This window comes from Neospora caninum, chromosome VIII (assembly GCF_000208865.1).
Source record: "Neospora caninum Liverpool complete genome, chromosome VIII".
In the NCBI taxonomy this organism is placed as follows: Eukaryota; Apicomplexa; class Conoidasida; order Eucoccidiorida; family Sarcocystidae; genus Neospora; species Neospora caninum.
In genome coordinates this window covers 3,751,020-3,776,938 of record NC_018395.1, presented here as the reverse complement: position 1 = coordinate 3,776,938, position 25,919 = coordinate 3,751,020, and the positions used below count along the sequence as shown (strand labels likewise).

The window sequence follows — 25,919 nt, the reverse complement described above, 5'->3', positions numbered from 1 at the left end:
TCAAACAGAGGTGCTCATCGTGGGGGCGGGTCTGACGGGGCTCACAGCTGCGCATACCTTTTTCTCTCGTCTTCCAGTCTCTGCGCGGAGGCTCCTTCAGCAACGGCTCCTTGGCAGAGCGGACGACCTGCGAAACAGAGAGTTGACCCCCGCCTCACAGGCCTCCTTTCCGTCCCTGTCTGTCTCGCCGTCCTCTCCTTCGTCTCCTTCGACTCCGTCCTGTCCTCCTTCGTCTCCTTCCTCCTCGTCGGCTCTGATGATCATCGCGGAGGCTGCGCCGCGTGCGGGAGGCTGTCTGTACACCCGAAAGTCTCCGTGTGGGCATTTCCTGTATGACGTCGGCGCAAACAGTTTTCGACTTACGCGTGGAACGTTGAAGCTTGTGCAAGACTTGGGGCTTCTCTCTCAGCTTCAAAGAGTGGACCCGAGGCTCGAGCGTTTCATCGGCTTCCGTGGCGGCCTTCGTCCGCTCCCGTTTTCGTCCTTGCCGGCCCTCTTCACCTCAGACCTGCTCTCGCGCTCCGGCAAACTCCGTCTCCTCGCGGGTCTGTGTGGGATCTTCCCGCCGAGGTTCCTCTGGAATCTCATGCATCCTTCATCTTCGCCTTCGGCGCCTATGTCCTGTGCGTCCCCCTCCTCCCATCCATTTGTGTCTCCAGCCGCCGCGCCCTTCTCTCCTCCGTCCCCCTCGTCAGGCTTCGGCGACGAGGAAGGGCGACGGTCTCTTTCCAGCGTCGTCTCTCGCTTGTCCTGGGGACAACCCCGCGACGAGACCGTCGAGGAGTTCATTTCTCGGCGCCTCGGCCCGGAGATGCACTCGCGGATTCTCGATGCACTGGTCACTGGCATCTGTGCAGGCGACGCTTCTCAGTTGTCGATGAAGGCAACCCTTCCTGCCGCGCACCGCGCCCTCGATCGCGGGGTGATCGTCTACGCGCTCCAGTCTCTCGCCGCAAAGATCGCGTCTGTGTGGAGCCCGAAAAGCGCGGAAATGCACGCGAGCGGCGAAGGAGCCGCGCGAGCAACAATGCTCCCCAGCCGAGACCCAGAGGGACGCAACGAGCACGGCCAGGCCGAACAGCCAGGCCGGACGCCAAGCGCTGAGGAGGGCGGAAAACACGCCCACAGCATGAGAGTCGATCCACACGTGGCGACGCGTGACATGCAAGGAATCGTCAACTTTGACGACGGAATGGAAACGCTGACTAACGCACTCGTTGCGAATCTCCCTGTCGCCGCGCCTCAGGATCCCCTCCCGGCGTGCAGGCTGCGGCTCCAGTGGAAGTTGAAAGCGTTGCGTTGCTTCCCTGCTGACACCCCGGAGGCGTCGTTCACTTCGGGCGCTTCTCGCGCGTCTGGAGCGTCAGCAAACAATGCGACTTCTTCGGCTTCGGGGTCCGCAGCCGGGGCGTCGCTCGCGCCGTCTTCCCCGCCTTGGTTCGAGGCTCTCTTTGAGACTCCAGAGGGTCTGAGACGCGTTCATGCCCGCCAAGTGCTTTTGACGATTCCGGCGGAAGCCGTGGCGAGCGCCATGCGTTCCTCGCTGTCGCCGTCGCTTCTCGGCCGGCTGGCCGCTCTGCCGCAGGCCTCGATGGCGCTTGTCACCCTCGCGTACTCAAAACCGCGCCTCCAGCACATCGTCCGTGAAGACGGGAGTCTGGGGATCCTGAAAGCAAACGCGCGTCATCCAGGCGAAGAGCAGTACGTGTTTGAGGATGACGAGCTACCGAGAAAGAAGGCCCGCTGCGACACTCCGTCGCCGTCCTCTGTTTCTTCCTCGGCCTCGGGTGGGGACGCGGAGGACACCGCGGAGGCGTCGAACGAGCGGACCAGGCGACAGGAAGACGTCGCGCGGTCCCGCCTGTCTCTCGGTTCCTTCCTACGCGAGCGCGAGAAGCCAAGCAGTCTCGGATTCGGGTTTCTCCTCCCCGGAGAGGAGCGGATTCGCCACCAGTGGAAAACGCTGGGAGGAATCTTCGTCTCGGACGTCTTCCACGGGAGAGTCCCCGCGTCGAGCGATTCCCTCTTTGAAGGCGCGAAAGACGGCCCCAACTCAGACGTGGTTCAGGAAGAAGTAAGTTTGGTGACGATGTTTGTGGGGGGTATTCGCGATGGAGATGTGGTTTTGACAGCGAGCGACGTGGAGCTGGGTGAAGCGGCGCGCGACGACTTCCTGCGGGCGTTTGCGAGCCTGTCTGCTGCTGGGGATGCCGCGCGCAGTCTCTCGCCAGACGCGAAGGAGAAAATGAAGCTGTGGGTTTCGGTGCTCAATGTGCAGCGATGGGCTTCCACGATTCCCCAATATGTGACCGGGCACGACCGACTGAAGGGCGACCTACAGGCAGAAATTGCTGACCGTTTCCAAGTTCGCGAAGGCGAGCGACACGAGGAGAGACTAATTGTGGAAGGAAACTGGCTGTCGGGTGCGGCTGTCGGGGACCGAATCGATGCTGGCGAGAGGGCGGGCCAGGGCCTGCTCAGCAACGCGATGATCCGAGGGGGGTCGGACGGGTGACAAACTCGCCAGAAAAGGTGAGGCGACCGGCGACGTCGAGAGAAGACGCAAAGCCGAAAAGCAGAAGGATCCGAGAACGGTGAACACGGGACAGCGGGCGCGCGGGTGGACACTGAGAGGAAACAGAGGGAGCGTGCATTCGTTTGCGCCGACCGTCGGGTGTTTCCCGCCAACCGGTCCAGACTGTGAGACGTGTGGCGAGACCAAAAAGATCACGCGCTTGAGCGAATCCGCCCGATACAAAATGCAAACCAGAGACGCTTGTAGGGCGAGCGAACGGCCACCATTTGCGAGGCGTGTGACGACACGAGGGCGGCGCGGTGGAGTCTCTTTCGTCCTTTCCTGCTTGGTTTCTCTCGCACGAAAGGCAGCGGTCGCCGAGGTCTGTCGTCAGTGCCCCGCTCGAATTTCGCCTCTCGCTTCTCGGCCCTATGCGACCTTGTGTAGCTTCGAGACGGCTTCTTTTTCCAGGGACGGGGATGAGCCTGCCCGGGGCTGTTCGCGTGATGGCGTCACTGAACAGGGGTAGATGTCTATTGCGCGGCAAAAGCAATCGTGGAGCAAACGAATGTGTGCGTATCTGAGTCGGGTGGGCGTGCAAGGCGTAGCTGTGTGTATGCGTGCACGCTGCGGATGTGTCAGGATCCGCGTATCCTTTTTCGAGAGTGCTCCCATTTGTCTGCGTTCTGTAAAGATTTCGCGAAGCCCCAGCGTGGTTGGGTTTTTCTGGTCAAGAAGTCAAGTGGTGTCCCGCGTTGTACCTCGCAACACGACCCAGACAGGCGTGCAGCTTGCGGCTTTGTGTTCGGAGAAAAAGTTTGCAGCTGCAGAAGGGGTATGCGCTCGAAGCTACTGACGGCACCCGCTTCGCGAGTTTGCCTCCGCTGTGTCGCTTTGTTAACACCTTCAGGGGGTTTGGAGGCGCCTCTTTTAAGGCGCTCGCCCGGGCGGCAAATCGGGGACACACTCCGTTGCCGATTCCCTCATTCGTGGCCGACGCGCGCCTACTGCGAGGACCGTCACGCGCATGTTGCCACATGATCGCAGGCCACGCGGAAAACCCGAAACCGAAACGCGGATGGGGAACCGATGCGTGGAAATCGCGGAAGGTCTGCGCAGCTCGCCCAAATGGAGTCTTGTGGTCTCTGCTTTTTTGCGTGTGCGTTTGTTCGCCTCACGTGCGTGCCTCCTGCCCCCGTAGGGGAGGTTGGATCGGGCGTCCTCAGGGCGACCCTGGAAGAGAAGCGAAAAAGGGGGAGACCGCGTAAACAGGCAGTTCCCCTGGTTGGCGAGAGAGAGCGAGTGGAGGTGACAAAACGGTGGTTGGATTGCATACACGTATGCGGCGTGCGAAAATAAAAGTGGGGGGCGAGCGTCACGTCGGTGTTGAGGGCCTCCGACCCAAAGAACAGGCAAAAAAAGCGAACGACTTGAGAGACAACAGAGCAGCACTCGGTTTTCCTTGCGCCACCCCCCCCCCCCCCCCGCCGCTCGTTGTCTCGCCGTCTTTCCTATGCCGTCTGCGGCTCCGATTGCTTCGCTCTGCATTTGTGCGATTCGCGCATGCACAAGAAACGAAGCAGCCACGAGCGCGGAACGCGGAAGTGTGAGAGGAAGAAAGACTCCGAAGGCAGCCAGTGAAGCAAGCCTGTGAGAGCTGAGAGGAAGGCAGCCCGTGTGCATAACCTGAGGAGTGATTTGCTTCGTGTTCCCCAAAGAAAACCGAAACATCGAAGACCGAGTCAAATGCGGGCTCCTCCGCGAGGCCACAGACGCAGACGACGTAGCGTTGACCGAAAGGCAAGCGGCCAGGCCAGAAAGCCTCCTGGCAGAAAAGAAACGAGAAAGATCGATTAACGCGGCAAAATGGGGAACCCCAACACACAGCGTCAGCAACGCGCACGCCCTGCGCCGTCGGGATGAAACGTACATCTGCAGACCCCAAAGAGGGCGACACCACCAATCCTACGCCGAAAGATCCCCAACCACACACCGTGCATCCCATAAACTCACACATGCGAATGTACACACGATGCATGCAGGTCGAGAGGGATGCAGCCACGAACCGCATGCAGACACGTCTTGATGTGTTGATGCTCGCCTATATATGCGCATCTTTACGTCGATATGCATATACAGGTCGGTCACGGATACAAAGCGGATCGATGCAAACCTACACAAATTCAGTCAGTACCACAGAACGTAGGTGCACGGAAAAACCGAGAGAGCCGTGGTACGACTTGCAAAAACGCCTACGGGCGGAAGGCGCGGTTCTTTGAAAAACGATGTTTGTTTCGTGGGCTTTTGGCAAGCTCACCTCAGCACACGACCAGACACCCACCCAGGTCGACTCGAAAAAAAGCGAGACATATCGCGGCCAAAAAGGGGTTGTGTTGCCACACCATCCCGCGACTTAGCCCGTGCCCGTGCAAAGACCGTGAGAAGCGAGGCCCGCGAGTAAGCAGAGACCAGAAAAACCGGAAACACCCTTCACTGGGAAGGCAAGGGGAGAAGCGCCGATCAGACGCAAAAGAGAGCGAAGTCGATGGAGCGCCACTGGCGACAGCGCCGCCCCTGCCACGTTTTGAATTAGACCACCGTCGTCTCGAAGGGACGGCGAAGTGAGCAGCGTCTCTACCTCTCTCCTCACGACCTTCCAACCCCCCCGAGTGGGGCGCAGAAACGCGCCATCCGACGGCACGGACGGACAGCTTCCGTGTTCTCTTCCCTTCCCGCCGTGTCTTTCGAAACCCGTTAAACTTCTGCTTTTGTTTCTATCGGCAAGGCTCTCTCCCTCCCCATACGCTCCGTCTCGGATCCGCAAAATCAGCGAGACCGACTTCCTCTACATTCCCTCGCTCGTCTCCCCTTCCTCTGGTCGAGTGCTTTGAGCCTGAACCCGTTTAGGAACTTGGTTGGGCATAGGCATCCGTTGAAAAAACGCGGCGGGCACAAGAACTGCAGTGTGCCATGCATGCCCAGAAACGCACTCAAACAGATTCATCCACAGCGCTGTGTCTTTCATGTCGCGTGGAAAACACACACGCTCGCCTTCTATGGTGACTTGTGACTCCCATACAGCTATCTGCATACCAATGTAAATGTACATTGTCGCGGACTCGGCGAGGAGATGTACACCGCTTCATCATGCTCCTGCGTTGCATGTACGTACGCTATCCAGAGCAAAGTGAAAAAGTGCATGAATCGATGCAAACCCTTGCAAGAGAGTCCAATCCGACACGTCAGTACAGATCATGTGTCTGCTTATGTTTCGGCGGGAATGCCAAACAGTGTACGCCTATCCTTGCCGATGAAGTGGTGTATGGCTCAGCGCACGGCGGAGGTTTGCCTCGCCTCACTTCTCGGGTTTTGTCGGCGCTTCCCCGAAATCGAGAAGGCTCGCGGTTGCGTGCGTCTGTCTGTTCGGTGAACTTTCCTCGTCGCCTTCCCCCTTCCTTTCGCTTTTGCCTTCCTCCCCGAGGATGCGCAACTCGCACTCAGGCGGCGAAGAGCGCTGCCGTCCAGCGTCCATCGCTTTCTCTGGCGATCTGCAGGGGCTGCGCGACGGACCGAGAGACGGGGACTTGCGCGCCCCGCTCGCCCTTTGCACCTCTTCGAGCGATCGTCCCTTGCCCTCGGGGACAACGAAGACGACGAACAGGAGCGCGAAGAAGTTCAAAAACGCAAATAAACCAAACGTGCCTGGCAAACACAAAACCCGCAAACGTTCAAGGCAGCGACAGTCCACTTGCATGTCCAACCACGTGCAGGCACTACCCATATATACATATATACATATATACATATATATATATATATATATATATATATATATATATATAAGTATATATATAAGTATATATGCATATGCTTGTGTATATATATGTATATATATAAAAGTATATATATATATATATATAAGTATATATATATATATAAGTATATATATATATATAAGTATATATATATAAGTATATATGCATATGCATGTGTATATATATGTATATATATGATTATATATGTATATATGCGTGTATATCCTGGGTGACTTGCAAAATAAGGGAGACCACGCCAATGGCCTACGAGCGGCTCGAAGAGGGAAGCGGAAAGAGAGAGCGAGGATATGCCACAAACAGGAGGGAAAGAATAGGGCATGGAGTGGGAGTTACCTGGAATCGTAACGGCCGAGAACAGAGGTTCTAGCGAGGACTGGACAACGAAGGAGAAGAGCCAGAACGTGGTGATGGTCATCCCCATGCCGAGCCCTCGCAACCGTGTCGGCAAGACCTGAAAACGGCGAACAGCGGAAAAAGGCACGCAAGTCAACCTGGAAAAAGTGCGGAGCAGCAACGGCCACAGTCTCTATGTGTTCGTCTGCTCTTGTGAAAGGACAGAACGCGCAACCCTCGGTTCGACAAGCCGTCTCGCGAAACCAGCACATTGGCGCTCCACGCGTTGACTTGGCATGCATGCTGCGGTGCATGCACGCTGCAGGATGAGGGACCTGGCGCAATGGGCTGTAACACATAGAACCCAGATCTGTCAGACCTACACCAGAATCTCGCGGTATACTTGTGCACACAAAAATACAAATATGCGCGTAAACGGCGACGCACTTATGTGTCGAAATCTACGCATGTACCACCATCCTACATGTCTGTGCAGGGGAAGAGGGTTTCGTATGTTGGTTTACGAGTTCCGTCATTGAGACAGAGGTAGATCAAACGCTTACCTCGCTGGCGACAACAAACATTAGGGCAGCCCAGCTCATGTTCCAGAAGTAGATATAGAAGAGAAGAGTGGAAATGAGGAGTTTCGCGGAACCTGAGATCCCGTCGTTCGTTCCTCCTGCGGCCGCACAGGCTTCTTGTGCAGCCTCTGCTGCGCCTTCACCCTGTAGCGCAAAACCCGTCTGTGAACGGTTTAGCACACAAACACACACCGACAGACATAATCGTGTGCAAACGTCATCGTGTGCAAACGCAGGGGGACGGGAACATCCCGAGCGCAGTTACAAAAAGCCCCATTCATGCATTTGACTGTATATGGCCGCGCCCCTATAAAAAGGCGGACAAATGCGTGTGCCCGCCGTCCCATTTACGCAAACGAGAACGGCTCTAGATAAGCACTGGATGGGCAGTCAGTCACCCAGACACTCCCGTGTCGTTATCCCTCGAGAGAGGCAGGCCGAGAGGCATACGACACCGGAGCGTCGAAAAGCGTAAACAGATGGAGAAGATCAAAATCGGGAAAGAAGAGGAAGTGGGGAGACTCGGACAGAAACGCAGTTAGACAGGCTTCAGCAACACAGTGCGAACGCGAACCACGGAGACAGAGAGCGACACGCAGAAGGTCAGCTTCGGAACCCAGCAGAGCGAGGGTACAGCACCGGAAGACACGAAAAGAGAGATGCAACGGAGGTAGTCGAGGGAAACTTACAGCCATCAGAAGGAGACAAAGGAACGTCCCAACAGTCCCCGTGAGCAGAAGCGACCGCCGGCCCCACCGATCGACGAGGAGAATGCAGACCACGACGCCAAGAAACTGCATGCAGCAGAGACAGCAGAGAGAGCAGCGACAGAGGATCCGAAGCTGGCGAGACGAACGATGGAGACGAGAACGACCAAAGATGAACTGGACGCACCGCACAGTCAGCATAGGCGAGGCAAAACGGAGAACCAAAACGACGCGCGATAGGAATGGCTCTACCTGAATATCAAGATATGAATCGTCTCGAGAAATCTGCACGCCTGTGAAAGTCTACGGAAACCAACATGAGCAGGGTGTGTAAAAGTATAAAATATATACACGTTGTGACGCCGACAGAGGCGGAGAGCCTCACAGGCACATGTGCATTGGTTTGGAAATGCGCAGAGAGGAACATGGAGAGATCGCACTCAGCGTGCGGAACGAACCTTGACAACGCCAACCCCAACGCCAGGAATCAGGGGATTACAGACTCCAGCAAGGCGGAAGATGTCGACGGTGAAGTAGATCACGCTGTTCGCAGCAGTCATGTTTTGGGCAACTGCGCAACCGACAGCGATGAACAGGCTCCTGCGGTGCCGGTGCAATCGACTGAGAGCCTGAAGACATTCGGAGCGCCAATGCCACACGACGCGACGGCGCAGCCTTTACGCAAGTGCGAGGTCACGCAGAATGAAGCGCTAGAAAAAAGAGGCAAGACTCGAGCGTGCCAACCTCTGTCTCTAGCTATATATATATATATATATATCTATATATATATATATAAGGTACCTCACATTCTTGCACTGCCTTCGCATTTTCGCGAGAGAAGACGTCCTGCCGGAGGCGTCAGTCAAGGCCACATCGGGCTCCCCAATCTCGTCCTCGAAGCTGTCGCGGTCAGCCTTGAGCTCTTCAATGATGCAAGCGACTTCTGCTTCATCTGTCACGCCCAGTCTTCGTAACGACGCTGCCGCCCGATCCTCCTGGCCTTTCTGGACGAAGAATCGGGGCGTCTCCGGCAAGATGAAAATCTCGCCCACAATCTACGGGAGCGACGGCGACACACCGCAAGCAAGAAACACGCGGATTCTTCAAAACGGAGGAACGCGCGAACCGGCGACAGAGAGCGTGGCGCCACGTTGACTGGAGTAGATACTGTATTTCCCCGGACGCATGCGCTGTTTCGATGGAGCTGGGACGCTGGGAGAGGAGACGGGAGATTCGCACATGTGAAGCGCGTGGAGAAAAGAATGCGGCGGCACACTCAGACGGACATCCGGCTTTGCGACTTGAAACATTTCTCCAGCTGCATCGAAAGTCTAAGGAGCAGAAGAATGAAAACCTGATAGGGCAAGGAGACCGCAGGTGTCGACTGTCAACGTATGGTGCAGTACGTTTCGTGTGAGTCAACTGGCTACCACAAAAGCAGGGGATATCCGGCATTACGCCCGAGTGTGAAGGCCTACCTGAACTCCCGCGAGAATGCCGCCCATTCCGAGCAGATACCGCCAGGCATCTTCGCCGAAGCACGCCGCCGCAGCATACGCGACTAGACAGCCTGATACGAGAGAGCGGACAACGTGGAACGCATGCAAGAAGGGACATACGATTTTGCGGCAGACTCGCAAGACGAGAGGCTCGCGATAAAGGAGTCACAGGAAGTCACAGAACCGAAAAAGGAGTCCGCCCACAGGCACACAAAATGAGAGCCTACCAAAGACAACACGAACAAGGTTGTGCCCGTTCCACGTCCCGAACTGAAAAACTTGGGAAGCGTCGACGCTGCTGGCAGAACCGTTATACACCGAGAGACAGGCTGGCGCCTCATCGTTGAAAAACCAAAACAACTCCTTCCTGTTTTTGCATGCCTCGTCTCTTGGCAGCTATTGTCCCGTGTCTCCGTCCCTGTTGCTGCAGCCGCGTCCAGTTTAGCAGGCAGCCGGGCTCTGACCGCGTTGAACATTGATCGCTGGATCAACGCCTTTCTCATGCGGAACCTAAGCGATTGGAAGAGGAAGGAAGGAAACACGCACCGGCTGGGAAGGAGACAAGCGACGCACAGAGGACAACGAGAACCTACCAAAGCACTGGGCGACTTCCTGAAACGCGACAATCTGTCCACGGCGATCTGGCGGCGCAACCTCGCTCGTGTAAGTGGCGTAGACGACGAAGCCCAATCCCACTCCCATGCCGATAAGAAAGCGGCCAAGAAGCATGACCTGCGGTCGGGGAGAACGGCAGACAAGCGCAGAGGAAGCAGCCTATACAGGACGCGACAGGGACCAACGGGCGCGCAGAGAGAAAACCTGAGGAAGAAGATGGGACACATTCGATTTCCCACCCCACCAGAAATGAATGTGTCGCCAACGACCGGAACGAGTGGACGGGAAGACGCCATCGACGAGAGATATCTTCGACGACGAAAGGTACAACTGCCGCTTCCTCTGGTGTTGTGCGAAGCACCGATTATGACCAGTCAGGATCGCACAGCGTAGCATCACAGGTTCTTCACACAGAAGACGATGTCTTGTACGGCCCCATCCTTGCGTTGTTTCGTTCAGCAAGTGCCGCAGCGTCAGCGCAGCCAGAACGTACCCAAAACGCCTCGCCGGCGCCCATGGCAATGCTGCCGAAAAGGAGGCAGACGTCGCTGAGAGCCAAGCCGGGTTTGCGACCAATGCGGTCAGACATCCATCCGCCCATAACGCTGCCCACCTGAAGCATGGAACGCGCACACGTGCACGCGCTAGCGACGAGTCGAGGAGAGCGGCCCCGCGGCACCCTCCAAACAGGCAAGTCTGGTGATACTTGCAAATGCAGCGCTCGCGTGACTGCCTGAAACTGCTACCACCGGGCTACCCCGAAGAGCGAGTACGGCGTGACGTGACGTCTTGGACTGTGTGAAGTAAGTTAGCGAGGGAGAAGAAAGCAACCGACAGAGGTGGGAGGGACCTACGGCTGCTCCAGGGGCGAGAACGGAGACGAACATGGACTTGGCCAAGCACGAAAAACTGCCCCCGCAAAGGCTGAAGTGTTTCTGGATCTCGCTGAGGACGACTGCCACGACGCAAAGATCGTAGCCCATCAGAAGACCTGTAAGCGAAGTGAAGCTGACGACGAGGAGAATCATAGGGGTGAAGGGCGTTTTAGAAGGGACGTCCACGCCTGCTGCTTCGCTCTTCTTCGTCGCAGACAATTTCCATTTTCGAATGCGTTTGTTGCCCATGCCTGCCTCAAGAGGCCTTAACGACTGCGGTGGATCAACTCTCGAAGAACTGGTCTCCAACCCAGAGCCTGCGGTTGCCATCGGAGACATCTCCGGTCTACCGGCCGCCTGGCTGTGCCACAACCATGAGAACCAGCCATGACGTCTTCTCCCTTTTGGAGTATCAGAAGAAGCGGGAAAACTTCCCTCGGGCCAACAATCTGCCTCGGTGTCATCCCCCGCGCTTCGCCTGACGGAGCGACGCGAGGCACCATCGTCTGTTTCAGAATCAGCCGTCACTTCGGGTCGATCGCTAGAGGATGTTGTTTGCAGGATCTGATTGGGGGGCGAGCTGCACTCTTCGCGACGTTTCGACATCAACGTACCGAAACCCCCCGCCGATCCCTCTGCGACAGCGAGTTTGTCCCGCCCAGCTGACCTGGCGGCCTCGCTGGAATGTTCTCCTCTCGTCATCGCCGCTGTGGCGCAGAACAGGCTAAAGACACGTAGACACTGCCACCGACACGTGAGGCGCAGGCGAGCTGCCGGCTGAAAAGCGTGGATACCCGAACCTGTCCAGGTGAGAGATCTTGAAGGTTGCCTTCAAGCAATCACTAGTGGTTCACTGTTACGTCAAACAACGTGGAGCAGAACCATAATGTAAGTGACACCGAAGAAAGAGGTGAAAGCGGCATTCGTTCGTTCATGCGGGGTGTGCCTTCATCAGCTGCGAACCTGCACGCGTTATGCCGGCTCGCCGTCCTTAAAAGGGGAAACCAATCGCATCTCCATGAAAGACAAGCTTAAAACCTAAAACACGGCACACTAAAAAGATTTAACGAAAACATCTCTTGCTCATCTACGGTATACACAGCCACAAACAGAACTGGCCACCTAGGGGTGTGCCGCACTCTGCAGAACGACAGGACTGTTTTCAATTGGTCAAAGCGTGCACGCCAGAAAAAGCTTGTAACCTGTAAAGGACACGTTAGTCACACCTATCTGCAAGCACGACAAATTACATCGCAGGTCTCTACAGAGACACTTTTTCCGTCGGCACTACGAGTGGGAATCGAGGTCGAAGAAAAAGCTGACGAAACAGCAACGGCACAGTGGCGCCGCCGCGATTGCCATTTTGCCAGATAGACTAATCACACTCCGAACTACTCACGAAATCGGGAGGCGATGACGTGGTAGACAGCAAATTTTGATTAAGGGCGGGCACCTAGTGCTGCCTGTGGACGTAGGCGAGGTGTTCTTCCTTAGGGATTCTTCGCATGCGAAAGCAACCGTTACTCATGAAGCACACTTGACCACCTCGTTTTTTTTGAGGGTGTTGGCGGTGAGCAATACGCGGCCAACTCTTGCAGCGTGACTGAGAATAAGGAACGACATGCTAAAATACCGACTTGTGGCGCAGGTGAAAATTTACCCACTCATCCTACGTTGTTTCCCCGGCAGTAGTTCTTTTATCACGCCGCAGCTCCCCAACAGGAGGGGGCTCATTCTCCAGTTTCGTAAATTATAAATTCGCGCCCTCCCCAGACTCGGCCACACTTGCGGTGTAATGACGCTGGCACCAATGGGAGAAATGTGGCCAGCTTGCGGCATCTTCTGCTGTCAAATTTTCGTCCCCCGGAAGCAAGTGGAATCGCCGGAAAAAGGACTATCAATATGAAAGTCTGGCAGCTTACTGTTGTTGCCTCCTTGTTGGGTGCTGTGCAGCATGCGACGCCGGCAAAGGTCCAACACAGCAACATCTCCATACCTTTATCCAAAATAGACACCATCTATGAGAAGGAACATGTCAAGCAGCTTCACCAACTGCGGAGGATGGCTAATCGAATGAAAGCGATGTCTGGGTTCCTTCAGCTCCGACAGTACCCGCTGTCTTCGGTGTCAGAGATTCCGTTACACGACCAAGTCATTGCCACTAAAAAATTAGGTAGGCAGTAACGGAATCTTGTAGGCAAAGGAAACCATCACACTATTCGCTTTCCTAGCCACTTACTTTGGAGAAATAGGTATCGGGACTGAGCCTGAGACGACGTTCAGGGTTCTTTTCGACACTGGGTCGTGCGAGTTCTGGGTGCCAGACGAGACCTGGTCAGCACATTTGCAACTCTGCAATACAGCCGTGAATGTATAGAAATCCACATGGCCAGTCTTTCCATGCAGTGCATCGGTCACAAGAAATATAGAAGAAGTGCGTCGTTTGAGCCGAGATTTAGTCAAGACGGCAAACCAAGCCTCATGAATGTCGTGTACCTGAGTGGCACACTCCAAGGCTACGACGGTAAGAATTTTTTTTCGTCTGTAGAGAGTCCGCTTAGACATAGTTGCACGTGCAGGTTTCGACACGGTGCACCTCGGCAATGGCATTTCTGTGCCACATACTAATATTGGATTTGGCGTAAGAAGCAAGTAGTTCTAAGCTTTGCATGCGATGCCTCTCATTGTTCAGCGTAACAGACGCTGGTGGACATTCCTTTACTACGAGATCTTGCCTGGGTACGGTCACTGGCGCATTCTGGTTCCCGAATTTGCTGAAATATCGTACTGGTACAGGATGGCATAGTCGGTCTTGGATTCAAGAACCACGAGATCTCCAACAGAGGGGTCGTTCCATTGTACGTTCGGTTTCTCAAAAACGGGTGGTCGGAGGATTTACAGTTCTTTGGGTAGCCTCGACCATATCCTCCAAACGAAGGCTCTAGAATCGAAAAACCTCGGGGTACGCAGCTGCACGTCTTCACGAAAGCAACAAACTCTACGTCTGCCTGTATTTTAGAATCAGTTTGCCTACTACCTCAACGCCGACGGTGCGGTTTGCTTTTCAGCGGGAGGCAAGCACTAGTGACAATTTGATGGTGTCTTCTAGGTGGTTCCATGACTTTCGGTGGCGCGGACTTGTCGAAGAAGGAGTACCCCACGGAAGAATTCAGGCACGTAAAGCAGCACTTCCTGTTGAGCACAATGTTTTGACCGGAGCTTGCTTCGAACAGTTGGATTCCTGTAGACCCTTCAAACAGTTACTGGACGGGTTAGAACATTTAATGGGAAAGTGTCGTAGACACGTCTTTCACAAAGTGATGTCACCAGTTAAAGTTCGCGGCGTCCACAAAGAGCCCCGAACAACTGGCTCGTTTGTTACTGTGACGAAGACGGTGGACAGCACACAAAAGGCAGTAGCTCAAACAGGTGGGTTCCTCCAGTGTTACCATGCGGCTTCGGGTGGGAACACTGACGCGACCATGCAGACGGGAAAAAGTCGATCGTTGATACGGGAACATATCTCATATATGCACCCGCCGTAGGTCCCACACAACACCTCATGGTCTTCATATTCAACTCGAAAACACACATGATTCAGGCCGTCATGGAGAACGACCTCAGTGATCTCGCAGTTTCCTCCTGCGATGACAAGAAGAGACTTCCTGATTTGGTAAGGTCGGACTCGCGAAGGTCATGTGTTTACAATATCGCGTAACGCTGTCCTTTCCAGATTTTGCAGTTCCTGGGTAATCCACAGCAAGGTAAGGCGTTTCTGGAGTCAGGTCATGTCGTCGATAATCACGCGTAACTTAGGCGCGGACTCTGTCGTGGAGGTGCGACTGAGCCCGGACGACTACGTCCTTGAATTCGTTGAAGACGATGGAAGTCACGAGTGTATGCTCGGAATAGCTGCCGACGACGCTGAAGACGAGAATGTGAGCTCGTCTGCCTTGCTAACACTTACGCTTGTGACACGCATTAGCTTTTACAGGGCCTCGGCGGCTGGACACTGGGACAAGTGAGTGTCCCGTCACCATTTCCGTTCCACTGGTGTCGACATGTGCCTGCCTGTTTCAGGTTTTCCTCCGAGGTTATTATACAGTCTTCGATAGAGACAACCTGCAAATTGGATTTGCTCGTGCAAAGCACTAAGGGAATATGCTCTCTGTCCTTTGCTCACAAACACGTACGCTAGTCGCGCACTGATCCGACGTGGTGCAGAGAACGAACTGGGGTATCAATGACTTTGGCGCTCCACATGGTGATACGTTTCAAAACGTTACTACAGCTGAGGAATGACTGCACAGTGCTGCGACCCGGGTAGCTGCACTATGCGTTTCATGCCATCTAGCTTTGCTCGGCCAGCCTTGCAACCGATGGCACACTTGCTGGATCTGAAGTGGTGGGACAAGCATGCGTATGCGGCCGCTGTTTGATTCCGCCGAATATGACAGATGCCAGTACTGCGCAAGTCGTTACACTCCCAAGTTCTCCAGATGCAAAGTTGTCAATGGACGATTCACTCACGAATTACACAGAGCCAGAGCTTCTATGTAGTTGTACAAATATAACTCCTTACGACACGCAACGCCTCATGCACGTACACAGGACTCAAATAAAAACCCGTAGAGTCACACCACGTGCAGGTTGGCATGTCGTTGCTATTGCTAGTAGGGGTCAATCCAAGACGGAGACTCCTTACCACCGTTCACAGGTGGGAGAGATGACATAACCGGGAACCACGCGCAGATTGCCGGACACGATCCTACGTAGAATCGTCTCCAAATTCGGCGCCATTGCGAATTCAACCCGTTATGCCCACAAAGATTGGTCTGGTGCAACTGACGAATCACGTCTGTTCCCGGCAGTGTTCTCCTACATCAACCAAGAAAATGCTCGAGAAGAAAACCGTTCAGTTTCGTAGGCCGAGAAGGTAAGCGCCGGTGTCACTCAAATAAAAGGTGCCGCCCATGAGGTACACGTTGTTTCCAAAACGAAGCTCCTTGTAGTCACACGGATCTTGTGGAGGTACGAAGCCTACAGGCCACTCTCTTCCCGGTTCCACTGCAGCAGAATCACAGCATACGTACCACAGTGCTTGTCCACTTGCATCTTATCGCACGCCACCCGAACCTCGACCTATCCGAGACAATATCATGACCACCTGCAGCAACGGATAGCTCATCCGTCTCACCTGTCGTAGTTTTTTGTAGAGTGTCATTAACGCTTGAGTGGACAGTGGAGATGCCTTCGCTGAGCGTCGACGCCACCCGCGGAGCCGCCTTTCCTGATAGTTCTTTCTCTGCTATTGACCCGTCCTCCTGCGAACTTTCTTTCGGTGCTTCGCCACTATTCTCATCTGTGCTGCCTTTGATTTCCTCCCGCTGAACTGGATCGGGCTTTTCCGTTACTGTATCTGTCTGGATGACAGCACTTCTCTCTTCAACCGTGCTGCCGCTGCGTTCCTCCGCCGCCTTGTGTTCTTCGTCGTCTGCGGAACCAGTATGGCCGTTTGATTCCAGGCGCAAGGGGAGATCACAATCGTTCTCGCCGTTACATCCGGTACACTCTGCCTCAACGAGACCCTCCTGCTCTTGCATAGAGCCCACTTGAACAGCTTTGCACTGTGTCAAGGGGTAAATAGTAGGGTTCGTGTCGGCCAACGACGTGTCTGTGGTGACATATTCCCACGTTTGAACTGAATGCGTTGCCATAGGGCGGCACGCGATGGGAGAAACTCCCGCAGGAGGAAGCATCTGAAAGGGAGTAGAGAATGAGGATGCGGGGGGATGGTTCCCGAGGCCTTGATGCGTGACTGCGTACGTCATGGGTTGCACTTGATAGCGCACATTCGACGCTTCAGGGGCATACTGAAGTGGATGCGTCGCGTAGGTTTGCACGGCAGTCCCGTGACAGCCCAGTGTGCGCACAGTTACAGGCTGATAGGAGGGGCGCACCGGCGGTGCGTAGGTCTGGGTATACGTCTGCTCACTGGGAACATAAATGATCCCCCGATGTAAGGCCTCTTCTTGCAAAGGAATATTCGTGAAAAAGGCTCTGTTCATCCCGGACTTTACATCTGGATACGGGGGAGGAACGTCCCTGAAGCGAACCTGCTGCTCAGTGTTTACGCCTGTCACCGGCCTCGGGCAGGTGAGACAATCGATCAACGCCCCCGCTGCTGCAGGGCACAGTAGTGAGAAGACAAGAAGCACACGCGAGACATCTGCACGGTGAAGCTTTCCTGGACACGCGTTTCTGTTGTGGGAATCGGCAGGAGGCCCGCTCGCCGAAAGCAACCAACCACATATTCTAGAACTGCGGTGTAGCTGTGTATGGCGATTCACTTACTGGCAAACGGCACTTGCCACAATGGGATTCGGTCCGAAACTTGTCTCTGCAAGACCGACGAAGACTCTTCGGCGTACGCCATTGTAGAACCTTTGAGAGACAAATCTGGGGAGAAACAGCCAGGCGGGACAGCTCAGACGAAGAGGCCCTCGGTTCTCCGCTTCCCCGGCTAGGTCAGGTCAAGCCCCATCCAATCCTCAAGAGTTGCGTCCCAGCCAGTGGTGTCCTTGTGAGCTAAAATGACTGTGCGCCCTTAGCAGAGAAGCGCGTCTCCACAGAAGAGGTGGAAAGATGAAAGTTTAGGACGAAATCCCGACAAACAAATGCCTTTTTCCTGTTCGCACACCCCGTCACTAAGCTGGGAATGCGTGTCGCGCGACACCCGGGATCGGCAATTGCTTGAGTCGCCGTTTTCGCGGCTAAAAACAGAAGGATTCACCACCTCGACACTCTTATTCCAGACACACTACTGACTCACGCAACGCATGGAGACCCGTCATGCCTTGCTTGCTTTTCCTCCCAACGACACCATCTGCGGTATCGCTGTAAAGTACACGCGACGGGCGGTGCGCCGTTGCAAAGCCCACATACCCGCCAACTTTGTTCCACACGAACGCCAAGAACCGGGTCAAACCGATCCCTTGCCTGCTTTGAGAGACGATATAGTGAACTGAAGCTACCCTAGCGCAAACATACATGTGAAAAAGAGGCATCGAAAATAACGCGACGAATCAGTAATTTACTGTGTTTCATCTTAGCACGCGCATGTTGCCACTCTGTGTCGCACAAAGGAGTCTGCATATATGCAGGAGGCAAACGCACGATGCCAGCACGTAGGTTGGCGACGACGGGGTAGCCTCGCCGAACCCTCCCTACGGCGTGGCGAGATTCATCGACGCCGTCTCTACACGACACATGGAAAAAAGCGGTCTGAGCGTCGAGGCCAGTCCCATTCTCTCTGTTTATTCGAAGCAAGAAGGTGAAAAAAAGGCGCCCTGTGGCGCAAATACGTCGCCAAGAAGAAACCGTCAAAGGAAGGGACGCGTTTCCTTCCGGCGACGAGGGCAGCTAGCACGATGACGGAGGCCTGGAGATGACCCACGCTGCGATACTTTTTCGAGACCTAACAAGGTCTGTGATAACTTGCGGTGCGCGATTGTGCCGGGGCGGGTGTGAACGCTTGCCATAAAGAAACGCACATTTCTTGCGGGAAATGCAGAGCCGAATGTGTTGCGTCAAGCTTTTTCGAACGGTTGTCTTCAACGAAGGACCTGATAGTTCTCCCTTTAAGAAGACCGCGACTGCATCGCGCAACAGCCAGCCCCCCCCCCCCCCCCCCCCCTGCGCCTGCCTAGTGTGCAGTAGTTCCGTTGCCGTTTTCTGTCCTACCGAGCGCAAAACACCGGTTGTTTGTCTGAACCGGTATTCCGTAGACGGACTCTGCGAACAATGGGAGAAGAGGTGGATGACGCATCTTCGCCGTCCAGCAGTCGCGGTCGCGTCTTTCTTCACATCCGAGATTGGATAGAAGCACACAAAAGGGGGATTTCTTCCGCGCTTTATCTGACGGCTGGTCTGTCGCTCTGGATACTCAAACGCAGCGTTCAAGATTACCGAGTAATGCTAAGCGGACCAAAGAACAAGGGGAGAAGAGGGAGACATCGCCAAAGGGAAATAAAGCCATGGCATGTGCTTTGCCGAGATCACCTGTGGAGGGAGGAATGAAGCTACCATGTTTTTGACGTATAGGGGGAGGAGGGAAGGTGACAGCAACAAGAAAAAGGATAGACCAGGACTGCGAGAGGGAAGGACTGAAAGGGAATGCGAGAGCGAAGGACCGAAAGGGAATGCGAGAGAGAAGGAAGAGAAAGAGAGGGAGACCAAACAGGGTTTCCGAATGGTCTGCTGAGGTCGAAACTGGCCTCGAAGTCTGATATATCGTTTGCGCCTTCTTCGACGCTTTTGTCACCATGTATGTTCACTTCCTGTGTCCTGCACTTTGTCTCCCCCGCCGCATCCCCAAGACGGCGCAGCACGTCGTCAGCGGATTCTCCTACCTTTTCGCTCTCGCTAACTACAGCCCTCAGTGTGCACGTGCAGATGACCTTTCGTCCCTGCTCCTTGTCACAGAACTCGTGTCGGAGGGTTTTCTGTCCTCGAATTGTCGTATCCCCATCCACATCCTTCTGCTGTGTCTGTTTCCTCAGGTGAACCGAATTCGACGCGTAGAGGATGTGCCTGAATCCCTTTTCAAGCGCAAGGCGAAATTGAGCGGAGTCGTTGCCTCCGTCGACCTCTCCTCAGGTTCGAGTTTTCCCTCCGTTGTTGCGTTGTTTATCTTCCGTGTTGTACCTCACACGGTTGTGTCTCTGTTCTCGTCTTGTTTCTCCTCTGGGTTTCGTCTTTGTCCTCTGTCTTTCTGCACGCTATGGGTTGAAGGCCTTCCTGGGGCCCGGGAGCCGATGCGAGCACAGGAACGACCGAAAGAAGGGGAAAAGACGGAAGTGCAAAAGGCGAAGGACGGGAGATGAAGGTTGAGGTCTTATTTGAAAGCGTCAAGCGCACAAACCTGCGAGATGCTACGGCAACTGAAATGGGAGCTCTCTCACCTCGCACGCCACATGCGAGCGTACCCACGTGTTCACAGCAGCGAGAGTTTTCCCCAACTCTACTTTTCGTCTCTTTTTTCCGGTTCCACGCTTTCGTCTACGTGTATCCACTGTCTCCTGCGGACTCATCTGTTCGACTCTCTTTGACTCTGTGAACCCTCTTTCCACTTGGTTCGCCCACTTCTCTCTTTTCTTGTGTTCGCAGGGGTGCTTTTTTTCTACCATGTCCCTCTTCTTCATCGTCTCCTTCGGTTTTTCCTGCCGATTCCCCTTCTCGTTCCTCGGGCTTCCTCCTCGCTCCACGTGGTCTCCCCTCGCAAGAGAGACTGTTACTCTTCTGGAGACCCGGGCGGTATTTCGACCGTCAAGCTAACTTCTGTGCCTTTTTCGTCTTCGACGTCTTCTCTTCTGCCTCTCTGTCTCCACAGTGTTGATGTTGTTCCTCTACGGAAAGACCGCGGGTCAGCTTCAGAACAGAGTATCGCACGAGGACACAGAGGGACACAAGACGCTTTCTCTTCGTACCACGAGGGAGACCGAGGCGGAGAGAGGGGAGGATGTGCTGTCGCCAGGAGAGAGCCAGGCGACCGGAGGAATGCCGTTGATACCATGCATGCGCTGAAAACGTTCCTAGACGAGGAAATCCTCCAACAGCCTGTCTCTGTCACCCTTATCGACAGAGACGTGAAACGGCGAGAAGTGAACTCCAGTGAACAAGAGCATGAAAGGGAAGGTGGACGCAGGGGAAGGGAACCGACGGACCCGGAGCAGAGGGGCGGCAAGTTAGGAAGCTCAGGAGGCAACCAGCCGATGCACAAGGACGAAATGGAAGGACCAGAGACAGGCAAGGTTGCGAAGAATGCGCCATGGTTTAACTCTCTGCGCTTCTGTGTTAGACGTCATCACTTTGACAATTTGTTTCCGTCGTCTCCTCTTCGCGTCCGACTGCAATTTGCGAAGAAAAATATCTTTGATATTCGCCGCTATGACCTCGAGGAAGAGCTGCTGCGCCAGGGGTTTGCGGTCGTTGCTCACGAGAGGCTTAGAGAGGAAGAACAACAGAACATGACGGCCCAGCGCGGCTTCTCGTCGTTGTTACCCTTCAGACGCTGGCGCGCAAAGCAGCGAATTAGAAAGGTACAAGGCAGACACAGCGGATGAAGGAACGGGGAAAGCGTCCGTGTTTGTCTAACGTTTGTTTTCTCTATCGCTTTCTTCGGGTCCTTGCTGTGTTGCGTCGGTCTTCGCCTCAGAGCGGTGACTACGCTAACGAATCAAAACATCACAGGGGATGCCCACGAAGCCGATGAAGAACAGTCCCGCACGGAACTATACACACATTGCACACACGCTGTGGCTGAATCTACGGTATGTATACATACCCTGAATATGAACATAATATTTGTCCCTGCCTGTCAGGTTCCGCTTGTGCGTTGTTCAGTTACTGCATTTCCTTCTGGGGATTCGTGCCGGTCCAGTGCAAATCCCTCACGGTGTTTTTGTTCTGTGGGTTGCTTCCAGCTTGAGGCTCTCGAGGCGAGGGCGAGAGAACTCGGGAGAGGCATATGGGCTACCGGATCTCAAGAAGACGCCCATGATCAAACAACCAATTCACCTGCGAACTGCGCTTCCGTGCCGGCATCCTCTCTCGTTCAGGGGAGAAGTAGATCCCGCAAGACGCGTAACCTCGTTCCGGCGTCCTCGTTTTTCTTCAACTCTATGCGTCGCTCGTTTTGCTCTTCCTCCCCCGATCCCTCTGCGTCTCCGGGCGCTCGGGCTCCTCTCCGGTATTTTTCGCTTCCTTCATCTTCATCTCCTTGTTATGTTTCAGACGATGTGCCGCATCCTCTACGTTTGCGAGACGCTCCAGCAGCTAGGAGGCGGTCTCGCCTTTTCCATAAAACCAGTTTACTCTCGACCACAAATTGCCGGCTTCGCGCCGCACCCTCTGACGCCCAGAACCCTCTGCATGTACCACGTCCTGACGCGGCACTTGTACAACCGAGTTTACACTCTTCCCTTCGATTCTATTCTACTTCTGTACCGCCTTGCGACCTGCGCTCGCCGTCCCGTTCGTCACGCTCATTGCTGTGGCCTTCTTCGTTTCGGCCGTCTTCTTTCCTCCAGCGTGGCGTGGTCTCCACCTTACTGTCTTTTGAGACATCCAGGGGGGCCTTGGGAAGGAACGGAATTTCACGCAGGTTGGCGGGCGCATGTTCGTTTTCGCGGGGTGTCATGCGATGGCTGGTGGCAAACCAATAGTGTTTCCGACATCTGTTGCGGCTCATTCAACAGATGCGGGCGCAGCGGGAGAGAGAGAGTCAGAGGAACGGGAACGAAGGGAAAAAGAACATGGGTGAAGCTGCTTCTGACGGACCTCGTCCCATACGGGGTTTGTGAGCGTGAGGGGTACAGCTTTCTTTTCCAGGGCTCATGGTGGGAAGAGTTCCGCGGAACAGCCCCAAGCAGAACTAATTCACAGGTTTTCCCATAAAAAAGGTGATTTATGGTAGCACCTTTAGTCCGCGTACTGGCAGACAGTCGTCTCAAAAAATAGTACTGTTGACACCTATCTCGGAATGCGCACATGCATATCTGGTATGTGCGCATCCGTATATGTGTTGATGCGTGCAATTCTAGGCTTCAGCCAATGTGTATGCCAGGAGAACGTTTGTGTGGTTGCATCTGGCGCCGTCTAGAGTTGTCGCACACGTAATACACGCTATCTACGCAGACATGTAATCTGATACAGCGGAACCATGACCTTTCCTGGCATGGGCTTCTTCGTAGCCATATTTGCCCGATTTCGTTTTGTGCCGCATCCTTTTCCAGTGCTGCATCGTCTTCCTCAGCATCGTTTCAGCAGATCCCACAACATCCAGATCAGCTGGTTTCAGAGCGCGCCTCTTATCACAGCTGGCGTGCTAGACAGCTACGAAGTCATGGAAAATAAGTTGCCAAAGACCATCGGTCACGCTTTGAGCATAAATGGATGCGTCGGCGCTCGTTTCGCTTGTCGCGGGCTAATTGTCGGGACTGCCAGCAGCAGGCATTATGAACGTTAATCGTTACTACAGAGAAGCCGAGGAGAGGACGGGGCTGTAGACACTGTCGGCGAACGCTCAGCATCGCTTCCCACCTTGCCCCGTATAGTGGTCTTACCCTTACTCGCAAACAAGCGGCGTTTTCACTCCCCCTAGACCTTACCTCGACTGCACCTGCAATCCTTAGATATACCCCTCACGTCCTTTAAAGATCTCTCGTGTCGCCGCGCTGTCCTGAAAAATTGACCGCTGCTCTACCGGCCGCTATGACACAAAATACGTTCCACAACTGATCTTCTGCACGTAGTGGCGTGGGATTTGCTTCCTTTTTAACCAACGCGACTCCTGTGCGCTCGCGGTAAACTGCACAATACATCAAAGGCTGAATTGGCCGTCCGTTTGGAAGATTCCTGGCAGCATGCCAATATCATCATGCAGTGAGCGTCTCTGCGTAACCGTGAGTCGCCCTCCTTACAACCGTCCTCCTGGCGATTCTATCGCAAGATCATGATGGTTTCAGGGCTGAAACATCGAGTTCACGGCGATTCCCAAGAGAGCACACGGCCGACTGCCCGTCCCAGCTATACAGGTAGGTGCTAGGTTTTGGTTAGCCCCCACCAGGACCTCCAGCCTTCTGTAAAGGGGAATCTATCATTTCGGCTCTCTTGAAGCGCTTCACCTGCCGAACGGTGAAATGGAAACTCACAGCGAGTAGCAGGTCAGCGGACCTAAAACGTACATGACTCGCAGGCCACATGCTGTCCATGCTGCAACAACTAGTTTTCGCGTGGACCACTTTGGATCGCATGCCTATTGGAGAACTGTCGTCCTGAAAGTCTGCTACCGTGGAAGCAGGAATGCTGTAGAACCTGCAAATCGAATTTCCCAGGCTGTGCCTCAGTGACGTGCTCAAGCGTTGCTCCATCGTGCCGCCGCAAAGAGTTCTTTGATGGGCAGTTTCTTCTGCCCCCCCAATCACGCGACAGCGCGTCCATTGAGTGCACTGCGTACTCTAAATCGCCTATCACCTGTTCTGGCGAATTCCTTTGGGGCGTGAAGGCAAAATACGGGTTCTGCAAAGAACACAACTCAGTTTTGCGGCAGGTTGGTTTTTTTACCTCAAAGAAGGTGGCAAAAGTTATTAGTCGGATCGGTTCAGTGAGCCGGGCTCATCTTTTACGTACGCCGACTCTGGTCATCCAAAAAAGAGCTTTTTTTGGCCGCATCGAGACGGTCGTGTGTTTGGTTATACTTGCTTGCACTATACTGTTAACTTCGTTTCCGTCTAAAACTTCTGAGGTATACAACACTCTAGCTGCGCCTGAATCGAAACTCGAGCCCAGCGAGTTGGAAGCGGAAGCACGTTTGCGTCCGCCTGTTCGTGTTTAAAAAGATCGTAAAGTGTAAAGTGTGGACCGTCCGTGTGTGCTTCCGACAACAACGGACTGTGTGAAACTGGTTGCGGATGTTTCACTTACGGCGCATTCGACGGAAGGGCGAATGTGTTGTTTTGCCACATTAAGTTTTCAGTGAGGCGCGGCACCCAATTCAAAGACGGGAAGAAAATGATATGTGCTAACTCAGAAAAGCTCTAAATTTATGGCTTCTGCCAGGTTTTAAGATCCGCCTCTTACACTATAAAAAGACTCCGAATAACTCTTTGATCGTGTGCGGTGTTTTCCTTCTCTTCGCGTCGTGTTTTGTTCCCCATTTGCCCCACAAAACGAACGTTCAGCGAGACGACTTTCGGCGCTGCCGTATCCAACAACCCGCTGGTCTCGGGTGATCAAAGAAAGAATGGTTTCTGCCGAAGCATGCTGGGACGATATACGAAGGAGAAAAACCAAGCCACAGAAATCTACTTGGCTCATTCGTTTTGTCAGCCAGCTTTCCAATAAGAAAAAGCCATCCGTCATAAATCTCATGGGTCACCGTCGGTTCCGGATGCTGGCTCCTGAAAGGAACGATATCGAGGTGTACAACCCGTTGCACATATTTAACTGTAGGCTAGAGAAGGCGAGGTCCAACAGCAATACATGTCTTAAGGTTATCTGTGATTGACTGTTGCATGCATTTGGACGTACCGTTTGACATTTGTTTCCGTGAGCATGCAGCATGTCAAGAAACAGATGCAAGGAGAACACTGGTTTATATGAATTGCGCTGTTTGCGACCTAGCAGAATGCTGCCGGCAGCCTCTGAGCAGATCTCCTTGCAATCGTGTGAACTGGGATTCAAAACAGCAAAGCCAGTTAACGGGGGTATTTTCTGACAATCCTACGGTACAAGCCTGGCAAACAATTTAATGCCACGAAGTACGGATCTGCTGTGCGACCGCTTGTTTGAAGGTATACATTTGTCTTCGCTCACAGGGAAATAGCTCTCGCTGTTTTGTAGCTGATCTAACGGAGGAGGGGAACTCCGCTCTGTGGTAGTTTCTCCATAGACGCAGGTGTGACGAAGGTGGATGGTGCTACAAACGTCATCCCAGTCCTTTCATGCACAAGCAATTTCCGTCTTTGTCTCTGGTCTCTACCACTTTTCAGTCGAAGGGAATTCCTGTCCGCAGCCCCTCTGGGGACATGCTGCCTCGTCCCTGTGAGTGAGATACGGGCTGTGGAAGATAAGGGAAGGGACTCTTTCTGAATCATTAACTCGCATCAGCAGGGGGACACAGATCCAGTTAAATCCAAGACAGGTTGGATTCCTGGATTCGTTTCTTCACGAAGGAACCGTGTTCCAGTCCCCACCTGGAACAATGTGCGACGAAGCTCATGTCACAAGTACGGAAGAAGTTTTTTGTCCATGTTGACAGGCCAGCTTGCTTCGAGGAAAAACAACATCATCTGTGTGGTCAGCATCACTTCGTCCTGGTTACACTTCTTGAGAAGACGACGGGCCCATTCAGGTAGCCTGTGCACTAAACGGATCTTCGAAAATTTGAATCTCTCC

At 54.1% G+C, this 25,919-nt stretch overlaps 5 protein-coding genes across 5 annotated transcripts; 3 read left to right on the top strand and 2 right to left on the bottom strand.

The window, feature by feature from the left end:
• Window positions 1–256: 256 nt before the first annotated feature.
• On the top strand, window positions 257–2,515 carry NCLIV_034830 (Protoporphyrinogen oxidase, related; the record flags this gene model as incomplete). The annotated part of the gene is made up of 1 exon (XM_003883685.1): window positions 257–2,515. One exon carries the CDS (start codon window positions 257–259, stop codon window positions 2,513–2,515), a length of 2,259 nt encoding a protein of 752 aa, XP_003883734.1.
• Window positions 2,516–5,870: 3,355 nt separating this feature from the next.
• On the bottom strand, window positions 5,871–11,291 carry NCLIV_034820 (Sugar transporter, MFS superfamily, related; the record flags this gene model as incomplete). Its single annotated transcript, XM_003883684.1, has 10 exons — window positions 5,871–6,217; window positions 6,685–6,802; window positions 7,248–7,427; window positions 7,955–8,059; window positions 8,431–8,601; window positions 8,779–9,027; window positions 9,451–9,542; window positions 10,065–10,203; window positions 10,580–10,699; window positions 10,941–11,291. 10 exons carry the CDS (start codon window positions 11,289–11,291, stop codon window positions 5,871–5,873), a joined length of 1,872 nt encoding a protein of 623 aa, XP_003883733.1.
• Window positions 11,292–14,553: 3,262 nt separating this feature from the next.
• On the top strand, window positions 14,554–15,116 carry NCLIV_034810 (putative eukaryotic aspartyl protease; the record flags this gene model as incomplete). Its single annotated transcript, XM_003883683.1, has 4 exons — window positions 14,554–14,634; window positions 14,695–14,725; window positions 14,778–14,899; window positions 15,042–15,116. The coding sequence occupies 4 exons, from the start codon at window positions 14,554–14,556 to the stop codon at window positions 15,114–15,116; spliced, it is 309 nt and encodes a 102-aa protein (XP_003883732.1).
• Window positions 15,117–15,876: 760 nt separating this feature from the next.
• Window positions 15,877–17,397, bottom strand: NCLIV_034800 (conserved hypothetical protein; the record flags this gene model as incomplete). The annotated part of the gene is made up of 3 exons (XM_003883682.1): window positions 15,877–16,028; window positions 16,159–17,145; window positions 17,316–17,397. 3 exons carry the CDS (start codon window positions 17,395–17,397, stop codon window positions 15,877–15,879), a joined length of 1,221 nt encoding a protein of 406 aa, XP_003883731.1.
• A 1,367-nt stretch (window positions 17,398–18,764) lies between these two features.
• NCLIV_034790 (conserved hypothetical protein) lies at window positions 18,765–21,085 on the top strand (the record flags this gene model as incomplete). Its single annotated transcript, XM_003883681.1, has 3 exons — window positions 18,765–18,932; window positions 19,523–19,619; window positions 20,130–21,085. The coding sequence occupies 3 exons, from the start codon at window positions 18,765–18,767 to the stop codon at window positions 21,083–21,085; spliced, it is 1,221 nt and encodes a 406-aa protein (XP_003883730.1).
• Window positions 21,086–25,919: the final 4,834 nt, after the last annotated feature.